At 38.0% G+C, this 24,508-nt stretch overlaps 1 protein-coding gene across 2 annotated transcripts in view; it reads right to left on the bottom strand.

The window, feature by feature from the left end:
- The window catches only part of LOC149959101 (protein king tubby 1-like), a 140,796-nt gene that overhangs the window by 100,184 nt on the left and 16,104 nt on the right, over positions 1-24,508 (bottom strand). For both annotated transcript variants that reach the window (XM_090166427.1, XM_090166425.1), the window contains exon 2: positions 24,191-24,452. In XM_090166427.1, coding sequence (XP_090022553.1) covers positions 24,191-24,452 — 262 coding nt within the window. The remainder of the gene's footprint in view (positions 1-24,190; positions 24,453-24,508) is intronic.

Below are 24,508 nucleotides of genomic sequence, written 5' to 3'. Positions count from 1 at the left end.
GTAGCGGCGCCAGCAATAGGCCGGGGTAGGCCTGGGCCTACTTGAAATTTTGGTAGGGGCCTCCAAAAGTCGTCTTAAGGGGCCTCCAAAATTTAATACATGGGCCTGCAAATTATTTAATATCAGAAAATTCTCCAATTTGTTTGCGAAATAATTTATTTATTTATTAATTATCCAATATTCAATGGGAGTGATTCGCTTAACGACACTGCTGTTTTTATTCCTTTCAAAGGTACGAGTAACTTTCTTTGACAGTAGTTTATTTTTTAGTTTTAATTTTTCGTGAGCGCTACTATACCCAAATGGTATCTTTAATTTAATCTTTACAAATTAATGGTTCTTAAACTTACTTAGCTTACGTTAGTGTACCTACGTACATTCATTTTCGTAAAGTTTTCCCCCGAGATCTTCGGTTTCCCCTTCCGTAAAAACTTGTTGAGGTTAACGGTAATAGTTAGTGTAGGGAGCTGTTGACTCTCGTGGCATGCAGGGCTTGTCACCACCCTCCTACGGATTGTAACCCGGCCACCTAAATTAAAGGCTTTAAAAGTCGCTCGATGACTTGGGCCTAAGGTGGTGCCTCTAGATGATTATTGTCTGATTTCGTATGCAACAAATACGTTTTTATTCGGATAATTTCGGAGATGGATAGAAAAGAAATGAACGGAATATTTATTATCCTAACGTCGAGCCCTACTTTTGATATTCAACGAAATTCGCTAATTGCCAATTTGAAAGCGTGAACGTTTAGAAAAGTTAAAATAAGCGGCTTATTCGTTGTGGAAAAAGCGAGGTTCACTCAAAACGAGATTCGCTCAGAGCGGAAAAAGAAAGGGCGTTTCGGGCGAGGCCGTTATTTATCAGCGTGACGGCAGCCCGTTCCGCTCCGGCAACAGAGCGAGAGACGCGGCCCGGGCCCGTCAGAGCCAGCTGCCGGGGCCACGTTCAAACGCTTCTTTTTGAACCGGCGAAAACTTTCCAAAACTGGCGGCGACGGTGATAAGAAGAAATATATTCCTCAGTGTGTAAACACATCCGAAAGATATCAACCCCTATTTCCCCCTGAACCCCGGGCCATATCGTAATACGCGGGGGGGTTCTTTAGCCCCCTAGGGAATAGTTCCCACCCTCGGAAATTTTAAAGCCAAATTGGGCTCGCCATGAAAATCATTTCTGGAAAAATTCCTGCCTTATAGGGCATGAAAAGTCAAGTTTGCTGCCATCCATCAATGCGCCCAAAAAGGGAATCTCACCCGGAGAGACATACACGAGCTCGATTGAGCGAAAAATCCAAAGAGCTTGGTACTGTAATGTATATACGTCCTCGGAAATGGCCCCGTATCCTCCTACTTCCGAAGAAGAAGAAAAATAGTACCAAAATTCGATTCAACCTTTATCGGTATCTGCGCGACTGCAATAGAGAGTCTCGCGAATCTATCCCCGCAGGCGGAGGAAGATGCGTTTGCGGACCAAAAAGAAAACGCGATTCGCATCTGCAGGAAGATTCCGTTTGGAAAAGCTCTCTCGCTACTCTGAAAGTCGATTTTCGAGATTTTGTATCCAAGGAAGAATGATTGATCCACGTATTAAAATATTTGACCAAATTTAGAAGAAATGTGAACGTATTGTGGATTCGTCTTGGTCAATTCCGTTCGCATCGGACAACCATCATAACCACTGTGACCACAAGGAAAAACCAAAATTGGAAATTTGCAGCAGATTGATAGGATAATTGTTTATGAAAAATAAACGATAATATTATGATTACATTGTTGACTAGCTAAATGGAATAGGTGTTTCTATAAAATACGGGAGGTCACGTGTAAATGTTTTTTTCTACGTCACTAGTTATTGAGGATCATAGATATAGGAAACGTATATAAAGGTCTAGATAAAATATTTCAAAGGGAGTGAATACGGAGGTGACAGCTAGCAAAAACGCGTAATTTCTGCAGGTTATCCTTATAAGGCGCTCTCTATCGGTAAGAAAACTCCTGCTATCGTCGCGAGAGCCATAATTGTCTCCTGCTTAGAAATTATACTAAAAGGCACCAACAGATGGTGTCTAAAGACTACGGCCTGCGGAAAGGTCAAGCACTTAGTACTAAAATGCTAAGAGAGCTCGCGCTCTTGGTCACGTGCCTTCCTCGGTGTCTGCTAGGTGTCAATTCCGTATTTTATGTTAGGCTTAGACGCCCCGAAATTTATCTAGACCTTTATATTTCTTATATCTTTGTTGAAGATAGGGAGCCCGCGCTCGAGTCGAAAAAGATTTTGGTATTTGAGGACCACGTGCGAAACGCGCGTGCCAATAAAGAACTGAAAAGCTTAATCTCGTGACGCGGAGAAAAATATTTTATGTTTCAACTTTTTATTGTTTTATTTTATGGAAACACCTAATGTAAGATACAATTCTCGAATTTAAGGCACCAAGAATGAATTTAAGCGTTGTCTGAGCTATTGATTCATTTCTGGCATTCTATAGTTCGACTATTCTGGCCACTAGGTATTGTCGTATCTGGACCTCGTTGTCTAGGCAACATCAAGGTTTGAATTTTCAAAATTCAAGACCCACCAAGAAATATGGCGTTACCAAGTTATAAAAAAAATGCCATGTTATTTACTTTTTTAGCTGATTTAATGAAGTTAAATTCCCAGAATTTACAGAGAAAGAAACATATTTCATTTATGTAACTAGTATTAATATAAATGGTTATAAATAATAATAATATAATAAATAGCAAAGAAACAAGTCGACGCGTGGTTTAAAATGAATTCCCGTCCCTTAATTAGCCAAAACGCCTGTACCGACGCTTATAATAATACACATGTAGATAATGATTTAATAGTGGGGTGGCGGAGTGCTTAGCACTTTCACCCCGCAGCAAGAAAAGCCGAGTTCGATCCCAGTTAGAGGCTCGTACTCTATAGGACGTCTGGCACTCTTTTGCGAATAATACACTTATAAAGGCGTGTAAAATGTGTATGAAGATTTTGAATTAAATTATTATTAATAGAGTTTCAAATATTTATAGAATAAATTGCGCGCATTTAAAGGAAATTTAGTTCAGTAAATAGAGAGGTTAATCCAGTAGCAATAGACGTGCCTTTGTGTGTACAGCCTGTACCTCACAAATTCCCTTTTCTGGTGCTGGTTTAAACAGTCTTTTGTACGAGCGAGTAGAATGGTTGAAAACATTTCGCTTAAAGAGATAGTTTCAGAATTTTCTACGTATATGAAGTTTTTTCATCAATTATTGAAAAATATATTAAAGAAAAATATAGTTATAAAACATTTGGTAATATTAACGATTAATTTCAAATTATAAAATATAAAGATAGCGTAACTTTTTTTATCACATACTGTCTACGTCAGAGATAGGTTGATGTTTATTGGTTGCTACTAAATCGAGCTGGAGATAGAATTTTTAGGGGATTACAGGAGGAAATTTTACTCCCATCGCTTTCTTTTGATCCGAGTTTCCCGCTTTCGCATGCTTTAAGACCCTCATTCGATGGAAAGTAATGGAAATATGAGCCACTTTTGTTGTTATTATTACTGCAGGAAGGAACTGCACAATACATGGTCTTCGGTGCTTTCGGTGGCATCTTTCCGTAGAATATAAATATTGTTATAATGACTACGTATAAGAAATAATGATATAATTTATAAACAATACCTTGTTATCGATTTTTTCTTCAATTTCTACTTTGAGAATAATATTTTTACACGTAGCCGGCTCGTGAAGTCGTGATTCGAGAATCTCGCACCGCATGGCCCGCGAGAAGAAAGTCAAAAACGCGCTTACAAATCCTCTACGCGATAGTAGAAAAAGACTACTAGAAATTACCCGCCGCTCGAGCGCGCTGAAATCGACCAAACTCATGACGTCAACAATCTGTAAAGTTTTGACGCGGCTATTGAAATACCATTATTTTACATTAAAATTTTAACTAAATACTAATTGAAAGTGCTAATATGTATATATATTCGGATTAAGGACTTAAAAATCTATAATAACGTGTAAGCCAAAGAACAAAATTTTTAATAAATCTGAGTTGGCACTATCTCTTTAAGCCTGCTAATGGAAATAACTGATATAAATATTTTACAATAGGCGCTTCAATAAAATCCATTCTGCGATTCGCTAGGACTTATTAATACATAGAGCGTGGACGTGCAAGCTACTCTTTATAAGCTCGTTGCAAGGGTTGATTTTCAAAAGAACTAAACACTGCGAGAGTTGACGCGAAAAATTGGTGTTAGGCCTAACGGAGATTTTTGCGTCGCCACGAATTAATTGCGTTAGGCCTAACGGAGATTTTTGCGTCGCCACGAATAATTGCGTTAGTCCTAACCGAGATTATTTCAGTCAACGCCGTTGTCCATTTGAATAATTAAACCCAGCCGTATTAAGGAAAACATTTATTTTATAAAATGAGTATAATGAGAGTATGGATTGTAGATGGCTTCTTTGTCTAGCCGGACGAACCGACCAACCGGATATATTTCATTCTGAAGTCTCACTTTCGTCACGTTGGAGGAAGTAAAAGGAGAAGACCTTTTATTGAAGCATCTATTTTGAAGGTTTTTAGTGTGATTTAGATTAAATTAAGATCGAAAGGAAAAACAAAAATTTAAATGAGGACGTTAAAATTATCCAACTGAAACAATAACAAGCAGATATTTGGTGACCCAAGCCATCAAAAAAAGGTCAAGAGTGGTGGCATCAAATAAGTTTTACCACGTCAGTGATGTCAGACGGAGAGTGAGGCTTGAAAAAACGTCTTCCAAAAAGGGGGTAAAAATATGGTCTTTTTCAGGCATGAGGACGCCAGCTGGCGTTGACGTCATCACTCGCGTAAAAAGATCCGATGTCAACCACTTTTTCCATTCTTCTGGCAATCACAAAGTTAAAATTGTTTCATGAAATGACTCCTTACTTTTTAGAAATGTTCGGTCACAATTTCAAATCTAGATAAAGCCTACTTGTTTGGTTGACTAAAACCATATTCACACATTTCTGCCCAACTTTATTGATGGGCATAGACACTCGAGTTAGCAAAACAAATTGCGTTTTCTATAGCACGCTCCTTGAGTAGTTGTCAAGCTTCCGCGAGTGAACCGACGAAACAAATTATTCAAACGTCTTTAAAAAAAACCTCTTCTACTGCAAGATAAGTTAAATTATATTGATAAAGATATTTCATATTAATATTATCATTTAATTTTATGTAGTCAAATGAATGTGTAAGAAAAACCTTTTGTCCATTCCGTGGGAGCAATGGGGACTTTGCATCCAGGCTTAATTTAAGAATACACGCTTAAACCATTTTACAGCGATTCCCCTCTACTGATTCAAAGTTGAATTCGTCGTCTACCGTTAACGTCCTGCTTACGAACTAGCTGTCTGCTGTCTAGCCCTTGGTTTGGCTAACGAAAATATAATAGCCTTGCCTAATGTAAAATAAAAACAGGAAAACTCCGCATAATAAGATAATAATCAGCTAGGCACCACCTTAGGTTGTGACCGGGTTACAGTGCGTTAGGAGGGTGATGACAAGCCCTTCATTCCACGCGAGCCAACAGCTCCCTACACTCACTATTACCGTTAGCCTCAACAAGTTTTTACAAAAGGGGAAACCGAAGAGCATGGTGGACAACCTTTTTAACCAGTGGGGAGAAAACTTGCAAACTCAACGCAGCAGGAATTATTCCTAGTTTTCACCCAGTGCCACAAACTGGGATCGAACCGAGGGGCAGTTCACTCCCATGATTAAATCTGCGCTCTTGGTTGATTAAATCTGATGTCTCTAGCTTTGACTGTATTGAATTTAATCCGATTAAATTTAATGTCTGTAGCTTTGGCTGTATTAAATTTAAACCAATTAAATTTTTAACCTTGATTACTTCTGCACTCTACGAAGGAGTGAACTGCCCCTCGGATCGAACCAGCCTCTTCTTGCTGCGTGGCGAAAGTGCTAACCACTACGCCACCCCACATCTTATTTAGGAAAAAATATAACCATAATTATATTTTAAGTTATTATTATACCTTTTTCTTCATTTTATTAAGTTTAAAAACGTTCGCGCACGCCTTCTGCGCATTCATCATGCAACGCGCGAAATTCATTTGGGGAAATGCCTAGTTGCATGAGAACATAACCACTAGGAGGTGCAGATTTTGAATACCTACCTCTTAATAACGGGTATGTGATCGTAACAAATTTGGCCTAGACCTTTGCTTATGGGGACCTTATGATAGGCTTATGAATTTACTGAAACTACTTTTCTAGGTATAAGAGGTAAATTAAGTTCTTCTGCGCCTATTTTTTGGGCATCATTCCAAAAACTTTCAAACATTTGATCATATTCATTTTCTGATACTTGAGTTATACTTTTCGTCTTTATTTTAGAGGGTTTTTTTTATTTATAGTTTCTTTGGATTTTAAAATTCTAGAGGTGCCTCGATTATTTACCATATTTTCCCAAATTTTGAAATCTTCGTCTTTGGCGTTTTAAAAAGTAAAGAAGTTCTTAAGTCTTTGATGTCAAATGAATTTTTAAAATATGCACCTGTAAAAAAATCAATGGAATAATTTTATCTATGGTATTCTTTTTGTTTTGTTGAAATCTCATTTGGTAATTATGCGTATGCGTGATCCGAAAACATAATTAAAATTTTAAAACATCCTAATAACTCTATTGACTGATTTTTAATAGCTATAGGTGTCGAACATGAACGGACGCAAAATCTCAGTTCAATCTCTCCTCTTCATTTCCGGTTTTTATTCGGCCGCTAGGTAGCGTTCTAATCGAAACTATTCCACTAGTGAAGCATCCGTGTGTTTATTAATCCGTGCTTAAACAAAACCTGTTCAGCGATTTGCCTAGAAGTAGTTATACCGCGAGCGAGGACATACTTGTAAAATCGTGATATTTTAAAGCGCGCCCAGCTTAATATTTCGTTATAGTAGGGCTCGTTCTGTTTCGCACGTGCCTCCTGAAAGAAAAATATGCGGGCGCGCTATCACTCCTAGCCTTGCAAATAAAACTAACATAAACACGTGACTATTTTATTCAGCGACTCGCGCGCATGCGTGAAGCAGGGTTGGCAAGTTTAAAACAAAATGTTTAAAACAAGTGTTTAATACACGTTTAAAACAAATATTTTGAACAAACACCAATTTGTTTTAAACGTTTTAAACTATCTGTTTTAAACATGTTTTTTATAAGGTAAATTTTCATTGTTTTTTTGTAAGATTTTGGTTATTCAATATGAGGGAAAAGGCAGAAAAAACCATTCCAAGGCTCTAAGAAAGGTAAATTGTATTGATAACGGGTAGTTGGATCTTAAGATTCTTTGAAAAGAGCGACTGAATGGGCTCGATATGATTTCATAAATTTCCTACCAGTGCAAAAAGCTCCTACGAACGCATTGAATTTTATCTTTTTGTCTAAATAGAATGTATATAGCTGCCAATATACATTTATTTGGCACCCTACCTATGCACGAGATAAAAGTAGGGTTGCTGTTTAGTCGGGCTGTGCCAGTACAAGAAACACGGCCGGTCTGGACAAATCGGGTTAAAACCGACTAGGCGGCACTCCTAGATAAAAATTAAGGGATTTCGGTAGATTTTTTTGAAATTTTATGATGTGATGGAAGTTTTAAGATTATAGAGGTATCTAAGTGCTTATTTTTTATAACATTGTTTATTTATGATGATTTATGACTGCAGACGTGCACATTTCAATAAACCAAACCTAAAAACAATGTGTGGATAACTAGCTATTTTCCCTTTTCTTAGAACTATGCGACTGAAAATTCCAGGATGATAGCTATATTAAAAACCCTACTACAGGTTAATTAGGTAGTATTTGCATGGGGCATCGAAAACCCTAAGGCCGTCAATGGTTGGTCAACAACGCTTAGCGAAATTCTTCGCTCGTTTAAATAAGCGTGTACTCTTTGGTTCTTCGCCCTGTGAGTTTATTTATAATACCATAAGTGGCATAATTACCCTAAGTGTGCCAATAGGAGCCTTTCACACAGAAAATCTTCAATTAGAGCTTGTTCTAAACAGACCAAAGAAACGTAGGACTAGCGAATTCCGTTCAAGTACCCTATATGGTATTTTTAATGCTCTCGCCGCAGACGCCGTTTCGCAAACACATTACGTAAATTTCGTCACTGGAAAAATGACGTCATTTACGTCACTTTCGTTAAACAAGGTATCATTGAAAAATTCATCTTATTGACAAACTTAGGGTAAATATGCCACTTATGATAATACGTTTATTGATACGTAATATTTCTTTAAATGAGTTTACTCGTGAGTCTGATTCATAAGTATAATGAATTGTTTAAAACGTGTTTTAAACAAAGTTTTTTATTGTTTATTATGTGTTTTTTATGGTTTGATTTAAAAACAGTTAAAAACAATGAATCTTGTTTAAAACAATAAAAAACATTGTTTTTGTTCTTTTTGAAAAAAACAAGGATTTTGCCAACCCTGGCGTGAAGGGGACGAAAGAAAAAGAGAGCGGCATTTATTTTAGAGCCTATAAGCGCTTAAATAAAACTTCCTTCAATCAAATCGCCAAGAAGTAATATTTCCGTGAGCCAGGACTTCCAAGGTACTGTTTATATAGTGTTTGTTGAAATAATGGAAACCATTTACCTGTTAACTGAACATTGTGTTTTTGCTAAGCTTTAAAATGTCCAACAATGCTACCTGGTTAAAAGGGAACGCTTGTTGCATATAGGTGAAAAGCCATATTACCTTATAGAAATGTCTATTGGTGGAGGAATCCAAAGGGAAAACCGTGATATCGACTGACTCGTATCTTCGTGTCAAAGTACCATTATGAAAATGATTAAATTCAACGTCCAAATTTGGATTCAAGTGGAATCAAATCACACCCAGAATAAAACTAGTTATGTTTGGATGGCTGAAAATCTTGAAAACAGGGGTTATTAATACGAATTTATATTTTCATTGTTACTGAAACTATACAATTAATCAATCAATTTCTTTATTTGTAATAGATGGAGGAACACGGTTCGTTGCTGGCGTCGTTTCCAAACAGCGTATCATACTCTCGGAATGTCAATTAACATGATGCATAGACCAAGTCATCATCTAACGACATCTAGGGAATAATATCCTGATATGGACCATATCGCTAAATCACTAAATGTAATCCAGGGCTTTAGAAGTGACCCTTTGAATAACGGAACGGTATCCTTTACCCTAGTACTAACTTTGCTAAAACTTATAAAAATAATGATGTAGGTCTAATTTAGCACAGGTCACTGTTTTCAGGGTTTGTGTCATGCTATGTTGCTGCCTTAAGTCTGAGATTCAGCATGTTTTATTATTTTGTATTATATTATATTATATTGTATTATATTTACATTTAATTTATATTCTTATTACTTTCAAGCCCATTTTTAGTATCCTTGGTTTTGTTTACAACATTTTCTTAACTCGAACATTATTAACTACACCTAAAATGTTATTGTATGTAGTAAGAAGCACTGCACCGGGGTATTGTGATATTGCCGTATAAGTAACATAATAACAATACGTACAACACTTCCTATTGTTTTAAAGCTAATTTCCTGGCCGAAACTTTTATCGACACTGACATTCTCGCCAAGCTGGACTTGCACTCGAACTGATTAGCGTCTTATCGAACTGAATAACGTGTTATCGTCCTTGGTAGAGGTATATTATCCTTGGGCATATTTAAACTCTAGGGAGCTCTGTGCTGAGATTGCGCCATAGCTCTGAAAATTATACTGAGTTGTAGTTTAAGAAAAGCAAAATATATAGTACATTTGGCGGAAAAATATAGCATGAATTTCCAGAAGGTTCCGACGCGTGTTATATTAATCTGTTTTATAAATGTCTATTGCGTAAATTTCAAAGTGATCAATAAATATTTAACGGAGATAATTATTTTTAAGTTTCATTGTAGCGTATTTTTAGTTTTACGATTCTAAACAATCATCTAACCACACGTTTTTATACGTCAACGTGGTCATCTCGGCATTACCCGTTCTATACTTACCTTGGACTCGCCAAACGGAATTCTTTAGACATGCTTTACTGTAGTACTAAAATTAAATTATTACAACAGTTTTTAAATCTTATCCATGTTAATTAATAAAGTATGAAATATAACGATATTTTCCAAAGGTATATAGCGTGCGGGGCTATACATAGAAATTCAACCGTAAACAGGCCAATAGACGAGTAAAGAAATTGTTTGCCAGTTTTTCATTAATTTTCACGGGGAAGGTATTTTGAAACAGAGGGAAGGAAATGGGGATTATCCAGCCTAGTCACGTAATATTTGTATTGTGATGGTAGCGGCATCTTACGGCTGATTCTTACAACTATAAACCTATTTTCATTGGTCTATGAACGTCGGCTGCTTATGTTGTCATTTTTTGATTACGATATACATGAAAGATCTCTTATCGTTTTACTATTATTATTAGTTTAAATTAGCTTTGTTAAATGAGTTTCCAGGGTGGTTCCCAGTTGTTGCCTTAAAGGTTGTAAAAGCTTTCCTTTTGGTAAACTGAAATCTTCATTTAAAATCACTTTCAAAGCAAACCTACATTGAAAGATGCATTAAGCCTTGTCCGAAAAATATTTTTAAATTTAGATTTTAATATTATCATACCATGTTTTTTTAGTTGTTAAGTTCATCTCCAGAAACTACGTTTTTCTTTTTTCGAAACCGTTTTAATCATTAACACTCAATATTTAAATAAATTAGTTTAAGATGTGGAACACTGAACCGCCACTTCGCCGGAACATTTTGTAAAAGTGTACAAGTAGGATAATTTACGTTCTGCGCAGTCTCTCGTAATAGCCAATCAGGTTCTCCTTTCTTACCCACAATTCCCTCGGAAGTTCGTTAAAAATATTTCAAATGTAAAGCGGTTTTATTTACTCGTCTATTTCCAAATTCCTACCGCCGATTTACCGGAAATTCGTGCTGTTATCTTTCCGCCAAATTTACTATATATTTTGCCTAGTTCGGTGATAATTTTCCTAATTGGCATGCTTATTGACATATTACTTATGATATTACCAATAACACTAGTCAATTTTGTATTTGTTGTATTGTATTTTAACTCTGCCGAGCTCCACCAGGAGCCGTTCTGCCTCAAAAGATTGTAATATATACTACGGCAATAAAAAAAACCTATTAATTGATATGAATCATGCATGGAACCTCACCTTTTAACCTTTTTACCTCTCCGAGGAGGGGTTATACAACCACCGTGTCGGTCTGTGGGTCTGTGGGTCTGTCTGTCAGGCCTGCGATTCATTTGCGGTTTGGTTTGGATGGTGTTTTTCGCTCACCGTCGTGACGGTTTGGTGTTTTACGTTTTTGTAATGTTTATGCGTAGGTTGTGAGTGTTGAATTTGTTGTGTTTGTGTTCTGATGGTTGTGCATGTTGAGTCTGTTGTGTTTATATGGGCGTTTTCTCTCCAACTTCTTCTTAATGACTTTGGGACGGACCGAGTGCTGAGTGTAATGCTACCTCTCAACGTCCAATGGCAGGGTTTCCACCAGTTGTACACGGTATTCGTCTTAGTATCAATTTGCGATCGCATCGGGCGGGATTTGAACCCGAGACCTCCTGATTGACAGGCGGACGTTCTACCACAGAACCACCGACACTTGTTACGCCTTATTGAAAATTAGACCTTCAGCTTTATCGGAAGCGTATTTAATAGAGTACGAAATTTTGGTTTAATTGAAATAGAATTGAAATTGAAATTATTGCATCGAAGAAATTCTAATTTAGCGTTTCTCTATTGATTAAAACAAATGCGCCACCCAGGTTTCGAACCCAGACCATTCGGCTTGGCAGTCGAGCGCTCTACCACAGAACCACCGATAGCTCCTTCGGTTCACTGAAATTAAGACACGCATCGTAAGCATAATAGGTAATAAAGTCTTTTTTTATTAATGAATTTATGAAGGCCTAATCTGGTTTTTTTAAAGGTTAAATCTTGTTTTAGCGCAGTCAGCCGAGATAAGAGGGTTAAAGGGTAGACCCTGTGGGTGGTCCACTTTGTTAGTTTTTTTGTTATTTATTTACGGGTATTATTAACGACCTATATATAGTTGTGTTAATTCAAAGGAGATAATTTAACGTTAATTGCTTTAAGAGCTGGCGGTTAGTCAAGTGGCTCTCTGTGCTTTGTTGATGGTAAGGTTTTTGCTTCTTGTAAATATATTTGGTGTGGATATTTGGATATCTACGATTTCTAACGCAGTCAATGATTTCTTGGGTGTGCGAGTCATTATATGATATTGGAAATTGGACGGCATTGGTCTTTTTCATGCGCTATGTGTCACAACGTCAACTGGAAGTCTACGAGCGTTGAAATAAAATGAGCGTTAAAGATGCGGCAAGTATTTCGTAAGCGAGAAAAATACAAATACCATCTGTAGATATTTCTTTCATTAAAATTTGCTTAGTATTATATTCAACTGATAAACATGTACTGTAAAAAGGGTTAAATTCAATTGTGCATTGTTTTAGTAAGTCTAACTCGCTGTTGTAACTACTCAATTTATAATATTATGAATAAATTAAACTCGATTGTTTCGTCTGAATTATTTAAATTAAAATTAAAATTTTATACCGCGCAGGGTTTGAACCGAGAATACGTTTTTCGTAAATAACTCTGAATTGCGGAGATATCTTTTGGGGGTCGTGTCGAGGAATTAATACCACTAGGGACCATTCTTCCGAGGAGAGGTATATTTTGGCTTGCCAACTTGTTTTAGGTACAGTCAAAATTTTGTCTTGGATTTTGATATTTATTCATTTTGTAATACTTCGCTGAAGTCATTAGTAAAGAAAGCGAACATGCATAATTCATTTCGCGAACTCGGGTGGTGGCGCTGCTATATGAGGTGGTTTTTTTTCGCCTGTTCTGGGTTTTTTGAGCAGGTTAAAAAGTGTAGCCCTATGACGTCATTTTACTCCAATTCTATCTTGACGAAAAAAATGAGTTGGAGTAAGAGGGGAGTAGTTAAAGGTTAAAGCTTATTTATTTGTTTAGTTTTTAAGATGGCGACCGGTGGTGAGGTCATCAATATATGACTCATTTTTCTTATTTATTTAATAATAATAATAATCAGCTAGGCTAATACGCAAGGCACTTCCTTAGGCCTAAGTCATCAAGCGACTTTTAAAGTCATTAACTAGCATTTAACAATTAGATTTACTTTATTAAAAGCTTGCCACATGTGAAGATGTTCAAAAACCCGTCATGTTTTCGTGAAACGAAATTTAAGCAGACGAATTTTCTATATAAGCTAGATTACTCCCTCTGCACCTCCTTTCGAGGAGGAGTAAAAAGTGTAACATTTGAGCTCTGGAACAAGCGAACAAAATTCGGGACAGGGTAAATCTTACCCCGAGAACAGGCGAATAAAACGTTTTAGGGTAAAAAGTTTACACTTTTTGTGGCGAAAAAAAAAACCACCTATTGACCCCCGGAGCAAAAAATGCTTTTAACGATATCATAGCAACTTTAATCACAAGATCCATCGTCGCGATAATGAAAGATATTTCTTCCCGCTTATTTGTCTACTTATGTGTCGTCTACCCAGTGGTTTTCGTTTACATTTTTGTCCTGGTTTGATGGCTTTTTGCTTATTTATAAGTTGAAAGCTCTTCGCCCGGGGAAAATCAAATAAGTCGCAATTTGTTTGAGCAACGTAACGCTTTCGCTTGGAAAGGGAAGACACTCCTTTCAAAGAACATTTCCCGTCGACATTCCGCGTTGAAAAAGAGTCCCGAAGAAGAAGAAGAAGCAGTCGTTGAATATTCAGAAGGGTCACGTCGTCGTGTCGCTGAAAAGCGGAAAATCCGAAAACTTTCTGGATCCGTTCGGAGTTTAGAAATAAAGCATTACGGGGAAGAGAGGAAGCGGGAAAAAAAGCGCTCGGAAAATGACTCCGCGAGGCCGCGACCCCTCGCTACTTCGAAACTGAGCCGCTCCTACACTGGCAGTCACTCGGAAATCGAAGTGACTATTTCATTTCGAGCGTATCTTTTATCGAGAACGGTATTCGCCGTGTCACTTTCGGGTTCGCTCTGATCTCCAGTCGCCTTCGAGACTCTCTACGTCCGAAATACTCCCAATCTAGTCGATGGACTTGTACCAGGGTGAAAGGACGAGAGGTTCCTGGGGCGAAGGAGATTTGTGGCGCGCATTCCGCCCGAAGTTGGGCTCCAAGAGCGGATGCTTGAAGGATCGCCGAAACTTGATGCCCCGAAAAAAAGGAGATAACAAGACTTTTGACTCGAAGACTTTTTTATTTATATACCTTTCTAGCCACCTTATTATTTTCCCTTCTAAGACCTCTACCGCTTCCTCCTCACACTCGCGGCCAAATGCGGCCATCTTTTTACAATGGCTCGCTTTGGTGGCGCCGAGAAGAAATTGTTCTGGCATTTTTATTTCCGCCGAAGCTTCGCGTAATTTATATTTTATACGGGGTTATGAAGATATATAGAGAATGATGCCGTAATGATTTCAAACCCGGCGAAATGACCGGGGCTCTATACGAGGTCAGGAGTCTACAACAACCTCCTTCGGGAAAGAAAGTATACGGAAATTCCAATAAATGACACGTTCAAAATCGCGAAAAACAGAATTCCGCCATAAAAATCGGAGATTTCAAGATAAGGATTAGCTACTAATATATAGTCGTTGTAAAAGCATCGCCTCTCTTTCTATGCCGAGCCGAAATGTCTCGTTACTCGTTATTTCCGTAGATTAGGCTCTTGCGTGACGGGAGGGCGTGGGTTCGAAACCCTGTGTTAGACTGAATATTTTGATTATATAAAGAAAAATTGTAACTAGAGAAAATTTATAACTAAGACTTGGAAAAAACGATATAACTTATATAATTATTATTATAATGGTTTTCATCACATAAATAAAATTTTAAAGCCAGTGGTGGCGGCTCCATCATTGCCTTCTGTATTATGAAAAGGCCCTTGTTATTAGAGAGGGCCATGAATCTATCCGATTCCTCAAAAACGCCACTTAACTGGAGAGCGTGGTGCCATCTATTTATGCCAAGGAAACTAAAAATTAAAAAGTCAAATGATAACGTAGTCAGAGAGCCATGGTATAGTATTATAGTTAGACTCTATTTAGTGGACTTTAACCTAAATTATATATTCCTTTTAGAAATGTTGTTTAGAAATGCTGGAATTTACGTTATTGACCAATTTACAAAGGATCCAATCAACGCGAGGGGTACCTATAAGTACCGCCTTTTTTATTTCGACGCTAGCGACATCTATTGAAAAAAGCTTGTTCACGTCGAGTCGCCACTTGCTTTAAAGATCTTTTAATACACGAAAATTAAAGATTTTCAGTCTCGCCAGATTTCAATTAGAAAACTTCCCAATCGGCCGTAGAAAAATAATCCATACCATGAATTAATACATATATACGCATGAATGTAGAACTTACATAGATAGCATTACTACGATGTGGCTGTCCTAGAGGCAGTACTCAGTTTATCGATAAATGCTGCTCTGTAATTGGCCCGTTCTCTGAAACCCGAGCAAAACCGGCCAAACATTTCACAAAGACTCTTCGACCAAATTGGTGGGACTAGCAACGCTCTCTATTCTTTGGTTTCAAAACTTAGCCTTATTGTGTGGGCTAGACATATTATATTTATGGAGATATTTCTAGCCATTTTTAAACCGACCAAAGGTTTTCCAGATAAATAATTTTATAACCGTCGAAAATCTGTCCAAACTTTCACCCCCCTCCTACTTCAAAGGGGGAAAGTACATCTGATTTTATAGAACGGTTTATTGGCCCGCGACTACTTAAATTCAACTCGGTCTAGCCGCGTCATCATCTACGTAAAGAAGTGGGGCGGGGCGTTAAGGCCTTCCCCTTCGACAGGGTGGTGCTGAGAGCCCGATCTACATATGAATCAATGAGGGAAATTTTAAGAGCAGCCGTCGATTAGATGGCGCCACTGTATGCTAGGATAGTTAAGCTATTTCCACCAATGGGGAAGCGGGTGAAAGGTCATGTTTTTTCATCGACCAATAGTAAAGAAGGGCAAAGGGCAATAACCTTTTCCATTGGGGATAATAGCTTAACTACCCTAGTACATAGTGGCGCCATTTAATCGGTGGCAGCTCTTTATAATTTCCCTCATTATTGTCAGTGCTCGACTACCACAGTTTTAAAGTTATCTGTTTTTATTCGATGACATTAGGCATTCATACTTCCCCGCTGATGGTGATTATAGACTTCTGATAAGGCGCATTTTTAGTTGACTGTTGACCCTTATCAGGCTTGGAAATAAGCGGTGGTCACTAGTCAAAGACCAGTTTATTAATTGCTCGGACCAGTTTTTTTATTCAAAAGCTAGGGGTTCACTGGTCCAGTGTCTAGTTTATTAATTCAAAATTATCTACCGTATTATTAACCAACTTACTGGTCTACGTGACCACTTAAATAATTCAAGAGTTGGGAGTCACTGGCCAAATAGACCAGTTTAGAAATAAACCTTATTTCCAAGCCTGACCCTTATTCGACTATCTCTCTTTCTCGAGAAAGCATCAGCGACTGGCCTAACATAAATACAGTGTAATTTTGGGAAGGCAAATACGCCGGTAAAAGAGAGAAAGTAACTTCTAGAATATAAGAGCGTAAATAAAAGTAGCTATCTGGAGCGAATGTAAGTGCGTTAGTTACGGCCTGAGGAGGCTTTCTCTTAATTATGAAGCCTCTCTAACTTTCGGGCCGAGATCTGCGAAGTTTCCCGGAATTCTTTTCCCGTTTTCTGCCAACAGCCGAGCGAGAGGCAAGAAGAGTTACGCCACAAAATAAGAAAGAGGGCACTCTGTAACTTGTAGTTATGTCATTTATAAGTGGCTCGGAATAGCTTTCCTGGTGGAGCTTTCGAAGATTACATGGGAGCGTTCAGTAACGGAGATAAACCGATTTCTAAGATATCATTCTAAGCAACTATATACTTAGCCAATATTAAAATATTTTTAATTTTTACTAATTAATTACATTTCTGATGATGATATATTTAGGAATTAAATGATTAATATATTATAATACTAGCTGGGAAGGTGTATGTAGATATTGGTTGTATAGGTGTATGTAGATTGCAGGATTCACGGCACCTTTCCAGGGACAAAAATACATAGATTTCTACTCGCTTTTTAACATTATTTAATTAATTAACTTAACCCAAATTGGAAATCGATGAAAATAGCGCGACTCGCTGCCTTTGCGCCATTAGAATAGCTGTGAGAAATTTGGAGGTCCTAGGTTGAACGGCTCGGATGTCTATAGAGAAACAGACGCAAGACAGACAGACAAAAGACACTTAGGAATATAGTTACGCCCCCTTTGGTTCGCCATTGAAACCAAGATAGGTAGCGGCTAAAGGAAAAGCTACTAGTATTTCATCATCGTTATCCGTAAAGTTGACTTCATAAGTAATAATACTTGCATTTTAATATAATTTTTACATCGTTGGCTTATATTTTGATAAGTTAATTGAAGAAAAATTGTTCTTATGACTTTTTAATTTGTCGGTAGCAGACGCTGGGTCTTAGGCGCTACCTCGGAGAAGCTAGCGCTGTTTCGGTCGCGAATAGAGGGAACTGGTAGCTGAGCGTAGACGTCGCTTTGGTCTGTACAATCCACATTACTACAAGTTGGCCGTTCACGTTTTCAAGGGGTGGCTTAACTTTTCGATTGATTTTGTTTCATATTAATTCTGCGACTGCGAGCGTTGACGCAAAAAAAAACATATTTTGTATAGCGTGGCTAATAATGTATTTTTGTTTATGTTCATAAGAACATTTGTACGTGCCAAAAATGAGAAACGCTTAAAGCAAGTGACGGTTCGATGTGAAGTAGCTCTTCTTTCAATAGATGTCACTCGTGTCGAAATCAAAAAGGTGGTACTTATAGGTACCCTCGCGTTGTTTGGATCGTTTGTAAATTGGTCAATAACATAAATTACAGCAATTATAAACAATATAATAACATGGTATATTAAACTTAGGATAAAGTCCACTAAATAGAGTATAAGCTGTCTAACTATAATACTCTACAATGGCTCTTTGACGACGTTATAATTTAAATTTTAGCTTCCTTGGATGGCACCACGCTCTCCAGTAAAGTTGCGTTTTTCGAAGAATCGGATAGATTCGTGGCCCTCTCTAATAACATGGGCCTTTCCATAATAAAGGTGGCTATATTAGCGCCGCTACTTGCTTTAAAGGTTGGTAACGTCGAAGTGAAAAACTCCCGTTAAGCTTAATTTTTTTTGCGTTGATGCTCACCGTCGTGGTGTTTTGGTGCTAGTGAACACCAGCCTATAGCTGGTTTCACAATCGAAGGAAAATTAGCAGCGTAAAGTTGAACGTTAGCGGTAGATCGAATGGGAATCAATTTTCAGCTCGTCGTTTATTATCGTCTTTCCGGCATATTTTCCGTCGAGTGTGAAACCAGCTTTAAGGAATATTTAAAAAATTGACGCTCACAGCTAAAGAGGTTTTAGAAACCAGATATAATATCACTCTAGACTATCGTCATTCGTAACACACATTATATTTTTATGACATCCGCGAGCGAAAACCTTGGCCATAACCCATTCCCGTCTCTATTTGAATCGTCAGGGCCTTCCAAATGTATAAATATATAACTTCTGGCTAGTACTGATCCCGGATTTTTATTAATATTAACCGAAATATACAACACATTTTTACCAATCCCGCTAATGTTATTTCGCAAGCTCCAGTTGATTTTTCAAGATCGCGTTTGCGAAGACCGTCGTATATTGATTTAATAATACTATTTCATCGCAAAACAAATATGGTTTATCAATAAATAAATATTCCTACGCAGTTTAATTTTTTACATTATATACCTTTAAGATAATCTAGGTGGCGTAACGGCGCTAGCTTCTCCGAGCTTGCGCCTATGATCTAGCGTCTGCTACCGACAAATTTAAAAGTCTTAAGTACGTTTTTTCTTAAATTAACTTATCAAAATATAAGCAAGTATCATTATTTATACCGTTAAATTTACGAATAACGATGACGAAACATTAATAGCGTCTACTTTATCCGCTACCTATCTAATTTTCAATGGCGAACCAAAGGGGGCGTAGCGATAGTTTTCGGTCGCGAATAGACTCGGAAAATTTGGCTTGCGATTTGTCGGGAGCTCGCGCTATAAGGAATCCATGTCAAATAAGAAAGCATCAAAGTTACTTACACCTAAAATGTGAAGCGGAACACTTTTCTAATTGAAACCATCTTTGTATCTCTAATGGTTCTCGAGATAAATTTTAAATGACCTTGAAGACATGGTTCAAGGTCATGGAAATTTCCGTTGTAAAGTGCCCCCCTACACGTTCTATGTGTTCTGAAAGTTTCAAGTTCCAAGCTAAAATACATTTGGAGTTATTACCATTGTATCGTTTTTTAGTAAGTACCCTGTATTATAATTATATTATTAAGTATTTCACGTTTTAAGTTGAAAATTTTGAATATCAAAAGTGACATTTTTAACGATCAAGCAACACTGATTTCGAATTTAGTTTCCCAACGTAAAAAAATTTTAAATTTTTTTTAAGTGGAAATTATATTCTTGGTTGAAGCGTTCGACGTAGTTACGTTATTAATGTTTTTACTGTGTCACTTGTGTTGAATTTAAGTAGTTTAGGTTTTAAAATTTTTCAACAATGGCACAAATTTATTTAGCGTAGTCTATTTAAATTTTCATAAAATCAATCGTTTTATACTTTAGTCAAAAGTAGAGCCTAGCGCCGCCGATAAATTTTCGACTCGCCACAGACGCCGCCGCCGCCGATAAAGTTTGTTCCCGCCGCCGATCCCCTTTTTTATTATCAAAAACATTTTGGATTTGTTTTTAATTTTCAAAAGGGGAGGGGAGATATTTTTCCCTTTCACGCCGGAGCCGCCGAAAAAAAACCAACGCCGCCGAGTATTTTGGAAAAATCGGCGCGCCCCAACGACGGGTGTTTTTCGCCAAACGCCGCCACCGACCGAAATCAAATCGGCGCTATGCTCTAGTCAAAAGATCTGAAAGCGGGGTGAAGCTACTTCTATCCTCCTTCAAGTTTCCTCGTTCACGATTCCAAGGGGTGGTTTCATCCAGGGCGAGTTTATCAAAATTGTATTTTTGGCCAGTTATCCAAGGATTATCTTTCAATAGTTGATTTCATAAAAAGTAGTCTTGCCCAATTTGTTAAAATGTTGCTCTTACGTCACAAGAACCAGCTTTAATAGTATATTCTTCGCACTATAAGGGTATCACTAGCTACTTGTTGAGGTTAACGGTAATAGTGCGTGTAGGGAGCTGTTGGCTCGCGCAGGGGCGTAGGAACGTTCTAGAAGTTGGAGGGGGCAAAGAGAAACCAAAAGGGGTCTGGAGAATGGTTTTTAATTTTTAATGGAGTGTAGCTTCTCCGAATGCACGTGTAAATTGGCGGGAAAAGACTGAAATTTAAACACAGTTGAGGTTTTATAAACTGTATATGCTTTTAAAATGATAATTTGAGCCTTTTGAAAATTTCAACTGACCAAAAAAAATTCTAGGGAGGGGCATTGCCCCCTTGCCCCCCCTGGTTCCTACGCCCCTGGGCTCGCGTGGCATGCAGGGCTTGCCACCACCCTCCTACGCATTGAAACCCGGCCACCTGAATTAATGGCTTCAAAAGTCGCTTGATGACTTAGGCCTAAGGTGGTGCCTTGGGTATTAGCCAAGATGATGATTATTATTATTATTATTATTATTATAAGCTTTAAAAAATTCAGTGACGTAATTAGCTCATGGTAAAGAGCGCCCCCATGAGGAGCGAAATGTTTTGACCCTGCTTTAACAAAGCCTAGTAACTCCCACGATCAGAGGGCGCTAGCGGTGTAAGTAATAATATGCTAACGCGCCAGCTTTGACGTTAAGAAATCTAAACTGGGACGTAGGCTGGAGATTTGGCGGTAAGGGTCTATATTCCTCTGGCGATTGTAGTAAAAGTAAGAGACTGTGACGTAAGTGCTACAATTAAACTAGAAGGCCACGTTACTTTATAAAAATAACTATTCTTTTTCAAGATTTTATAGTTCCCATATCTGCGAGTCCATAACGCGGTAGAGTTTCGCCTAAGCCCTAGACTGTTTCCAAAGGCTCTCGTAATATCAAAAAAAATGTTAAGCTTTTTTCGATGCGTTTCAGAAGCTCCCATACACCCCAAGTTCGACGACCCGACAAAACCCGGATTTTCTCAGTTTTCAAGCGGCTTTGGAAAACTGGCTTTATAGGGAGTATACAGTTCCATATTTATAGCGAATCACCCAATAGATGTTTCTATAAAATCTAAAATCTATTTATTTTGTTAGAGATCCGCGAACATTATGCTCGAAATTTCCCACGACACCAAAGCGTGTAAGTGAAAACGTCTTAGGAAACCAATGAAATGATGAGCTGATTTTATCATTTGAACTTACTCTTCGAGTGTGAGGGGAAACAACGCTAAAATTCATTCTCTCTAAATAGTAATATATAAATATATTCTTGGTAAATTATTACAGTGATGTAATAAATACATTAAAATAATACGTTACTTTATTAAATACACATTTGACATTTACGCTACCAAATGTATAAGAGACTATAGGTAGCTAGCGCAAGTTACTTTAGCTACGTTAGTGGTTAGTTTAATTATCAGAGAGGGCAATGAATCTATCCGATGACTTTACTAGAGAGCGTGGTTCCATCTATTTATGGCCAAGCAAGTTAAATTAAAAATAGCCAAATGATAATAGTATCGACAGTGCACTGACAAGTAATTAGGTTACGTAATCGCAAGATACTTAGTCTCTGTATATTTTTAGGCCCTATCTAAATCGTATAATTAGCTTGCACTTTTCAGTCATACCTCCCTAATTTAATGTTACTTAATATTGTAATCATAATTTTCACGATGCTTCATTAAATTTTGTTCAGTATCTTAAATCGAGATCTTTATATTAACTTCCCATACATTTATTATTATGATAATTATTAACTAGATTCTTTAGAATTTGTCTAGCAGACTCCACTGAGCTTGTGGCCTTCAAGATTGACACCAGCGGTAAACAAGTTGGTCTAGCCCTGTATAATATTTTTGATAACTAATTATAAGTTGAGTAGACTCAATTATTTGTTACAAGTTTAACTCCTGCTGCAGGCGTAAGCCACCCAAAGATTTCTATGCACACCTCCGAACAGGACGTAAAATTGGAATACGCGAGTTTCAATAATATCTGATGCACGCGCAGTCAGACGAAAAAGCAGACCTAGGACGTCAGCTTAGGCTTTCCTTTGTTGTAACATGTACCATCCCAATAAATATTTTTAAGTCCGGTAATTCTTCTACATTCTAGAGTAATAATCAGCGAGGCTAATACCAAAGGCACCACTTTAGGCCTAAGTCATCGAGCGACTTTTAAACGAAAGTTTGACCTTCCCTGCTTTAAAACTAAATCGTAAAGGGGCGTTAGTAGGCGACATCTTTATTTAGCTTCTACTCTCTTTAAAAAATGTGAAACAGATTTTCATACGTGAGCTACCTCGAAAGATAATTAATAATATATTGCGTAATTCGCGACCGAAAACTATCGCTACGCCCCCATTCGTTCACCATTCTTGGGATGGTAGACGTAACGCCTTATTTCCTTTGGATCTATGGAGTGTGCACGAGCGAATTCTGTATAATCTTTCGAGGACCAACAATCAAGCTGAAGCTTGGCATCGAGGTTTCCAATCAAACATAGCCTGGTGTAATCATTTCTCGAAGCTATTCTGAAAGAGCAAGCCCCAACCGAATTAAAACTAACCCAGGGTGATTTGATTTCAGAGTTACTCAGTCAACGAAGAGAGCAAAATATGTCAAACTGGACGACAGATTAATGAGCTATGTTTTAGAATACAACGGTACAAATTCCAACAGATTTTTAGAAAACATTGCGATGACTTATACCTTGTAATCAAGGATTTTATAATGCTTTTATTAAAACTTTTTTATATTAAAGTGCTATTTCTTTTTTTTTTCGCGTGACGACTTGCCCCCCCTTGCGCGATTTTCAATGTGACAACTTGTCTGTCGACGAATTGTCCCGCGACCAGTTGGATCCCGAAAATGTCATGCCAAAGCTTGTATCTCCGATTCCCGGGAAAGAGAAAGATTGATAAAATAATTCGGACCCAGCGCTGCTGTGCGGTTGAGAAAGGAACTAAATTGGGTGGCGCCTAGTCAGGTGGAGCGGGAAAACAATTCTTTTTACCATTGCGGCTCGGCGGGGTGGGGACCAAAATTCCAGGGGAATATCGAAATTTATCTCTCTTTTGGCAGTCTAAGGTTTATGTGAAGGTTACATAGAGTATAGGTCTATTTGGACAAACTTATCCGCAATAAGCCAGAGAGTCTTTGGTCTACTTACAGGTGTCATACACTTATGGTAGCGGCTGAAGTAGACGCTATTAATTTTTCCTCGTCGTTATTCGTAAATTTGACGTTATAAATAATGATACTTGCATTTTAACATAATTAATTTAAGAAAAACAGATCTTATGAATTTTTAATTTGTCGGTAGCAGACGCTAGATCTTAGGCGCTACCTCGGAGAAGCTAGCACCTAAGAGCAACAAACACAACACCCCACACAAGGAGGACGCAACCCGTCAAAAGTCGTGGATTTTCTTGTGTATGTTTTTCATTGGCTAGACGCTTTAGCGCCTGCTGCCGTCGGAAGGGGAAAATTCGAAAATTGTCTTCCCCCCGCCCGTAAGACGTTCAACATAAAGCCTCGTCCAATGAAATTTGTACACAACCCTTCGTTAGCGTGTTTAAAGGCTAGCTGCGTTCTCCTTGTGTTTGTTGCTCCTAGCTAACACCGTTACGCCACCTAGACTCGTTTCGGTCGCGAATCAAATTTATCTTCCCATTGAATTTTTCTAGGGTGCCTTTCGTATTCAGATGGAATAACAAATAGCTGGAATCTCGCCGGCCATCGACCCGGGTCTCATGAAAATGTATGAAGAATTATATAAATATATCTTACCTGCTTTTCAATTTTCCTTTGTCGGATGCTGTTAGGAGAAGCCACCCTTCCGGGAACATCGAAAGCATCTTGAATTTGCAGATGATCGTCGTCGGGGGAGGCATCGCGGAGGCCACCGCCGTGAAGTTCCCCTTCGCCGCTTCGCTTGGAATTACTTTTCGTGGCGGAGAATCCCCCGAAGCCAGTTGGCGGCTGGTTGAAGGGCGCGCCGGAGATGGACGCTGGGCGGAAATCCGCGGGTGGACTGGGACTACGTCCAGAACTAGAAGAGAGCAAAAAAAACAAATGAAGACCTAAGCTTCTTAACTTCCTTTTGTT

Source organism: Leiobunum rupestre, chromosome 2 (assembly GCF_980474605.1).
Source record: "Leiobunum rupestre chromosome 2, qqLeiRupe1.1.hap1, whole genome shotgun sequence".
Lineage (NCBI taxonomy): Eukaryota > Metazoa > Arthropoda > Arachnida > Opiliones > Sclerosomatidae > Leiobunum > Leiobunum rupestre.
This window is presented reverse-complemented; position numbering and strand designations above follow the sequence as displayed.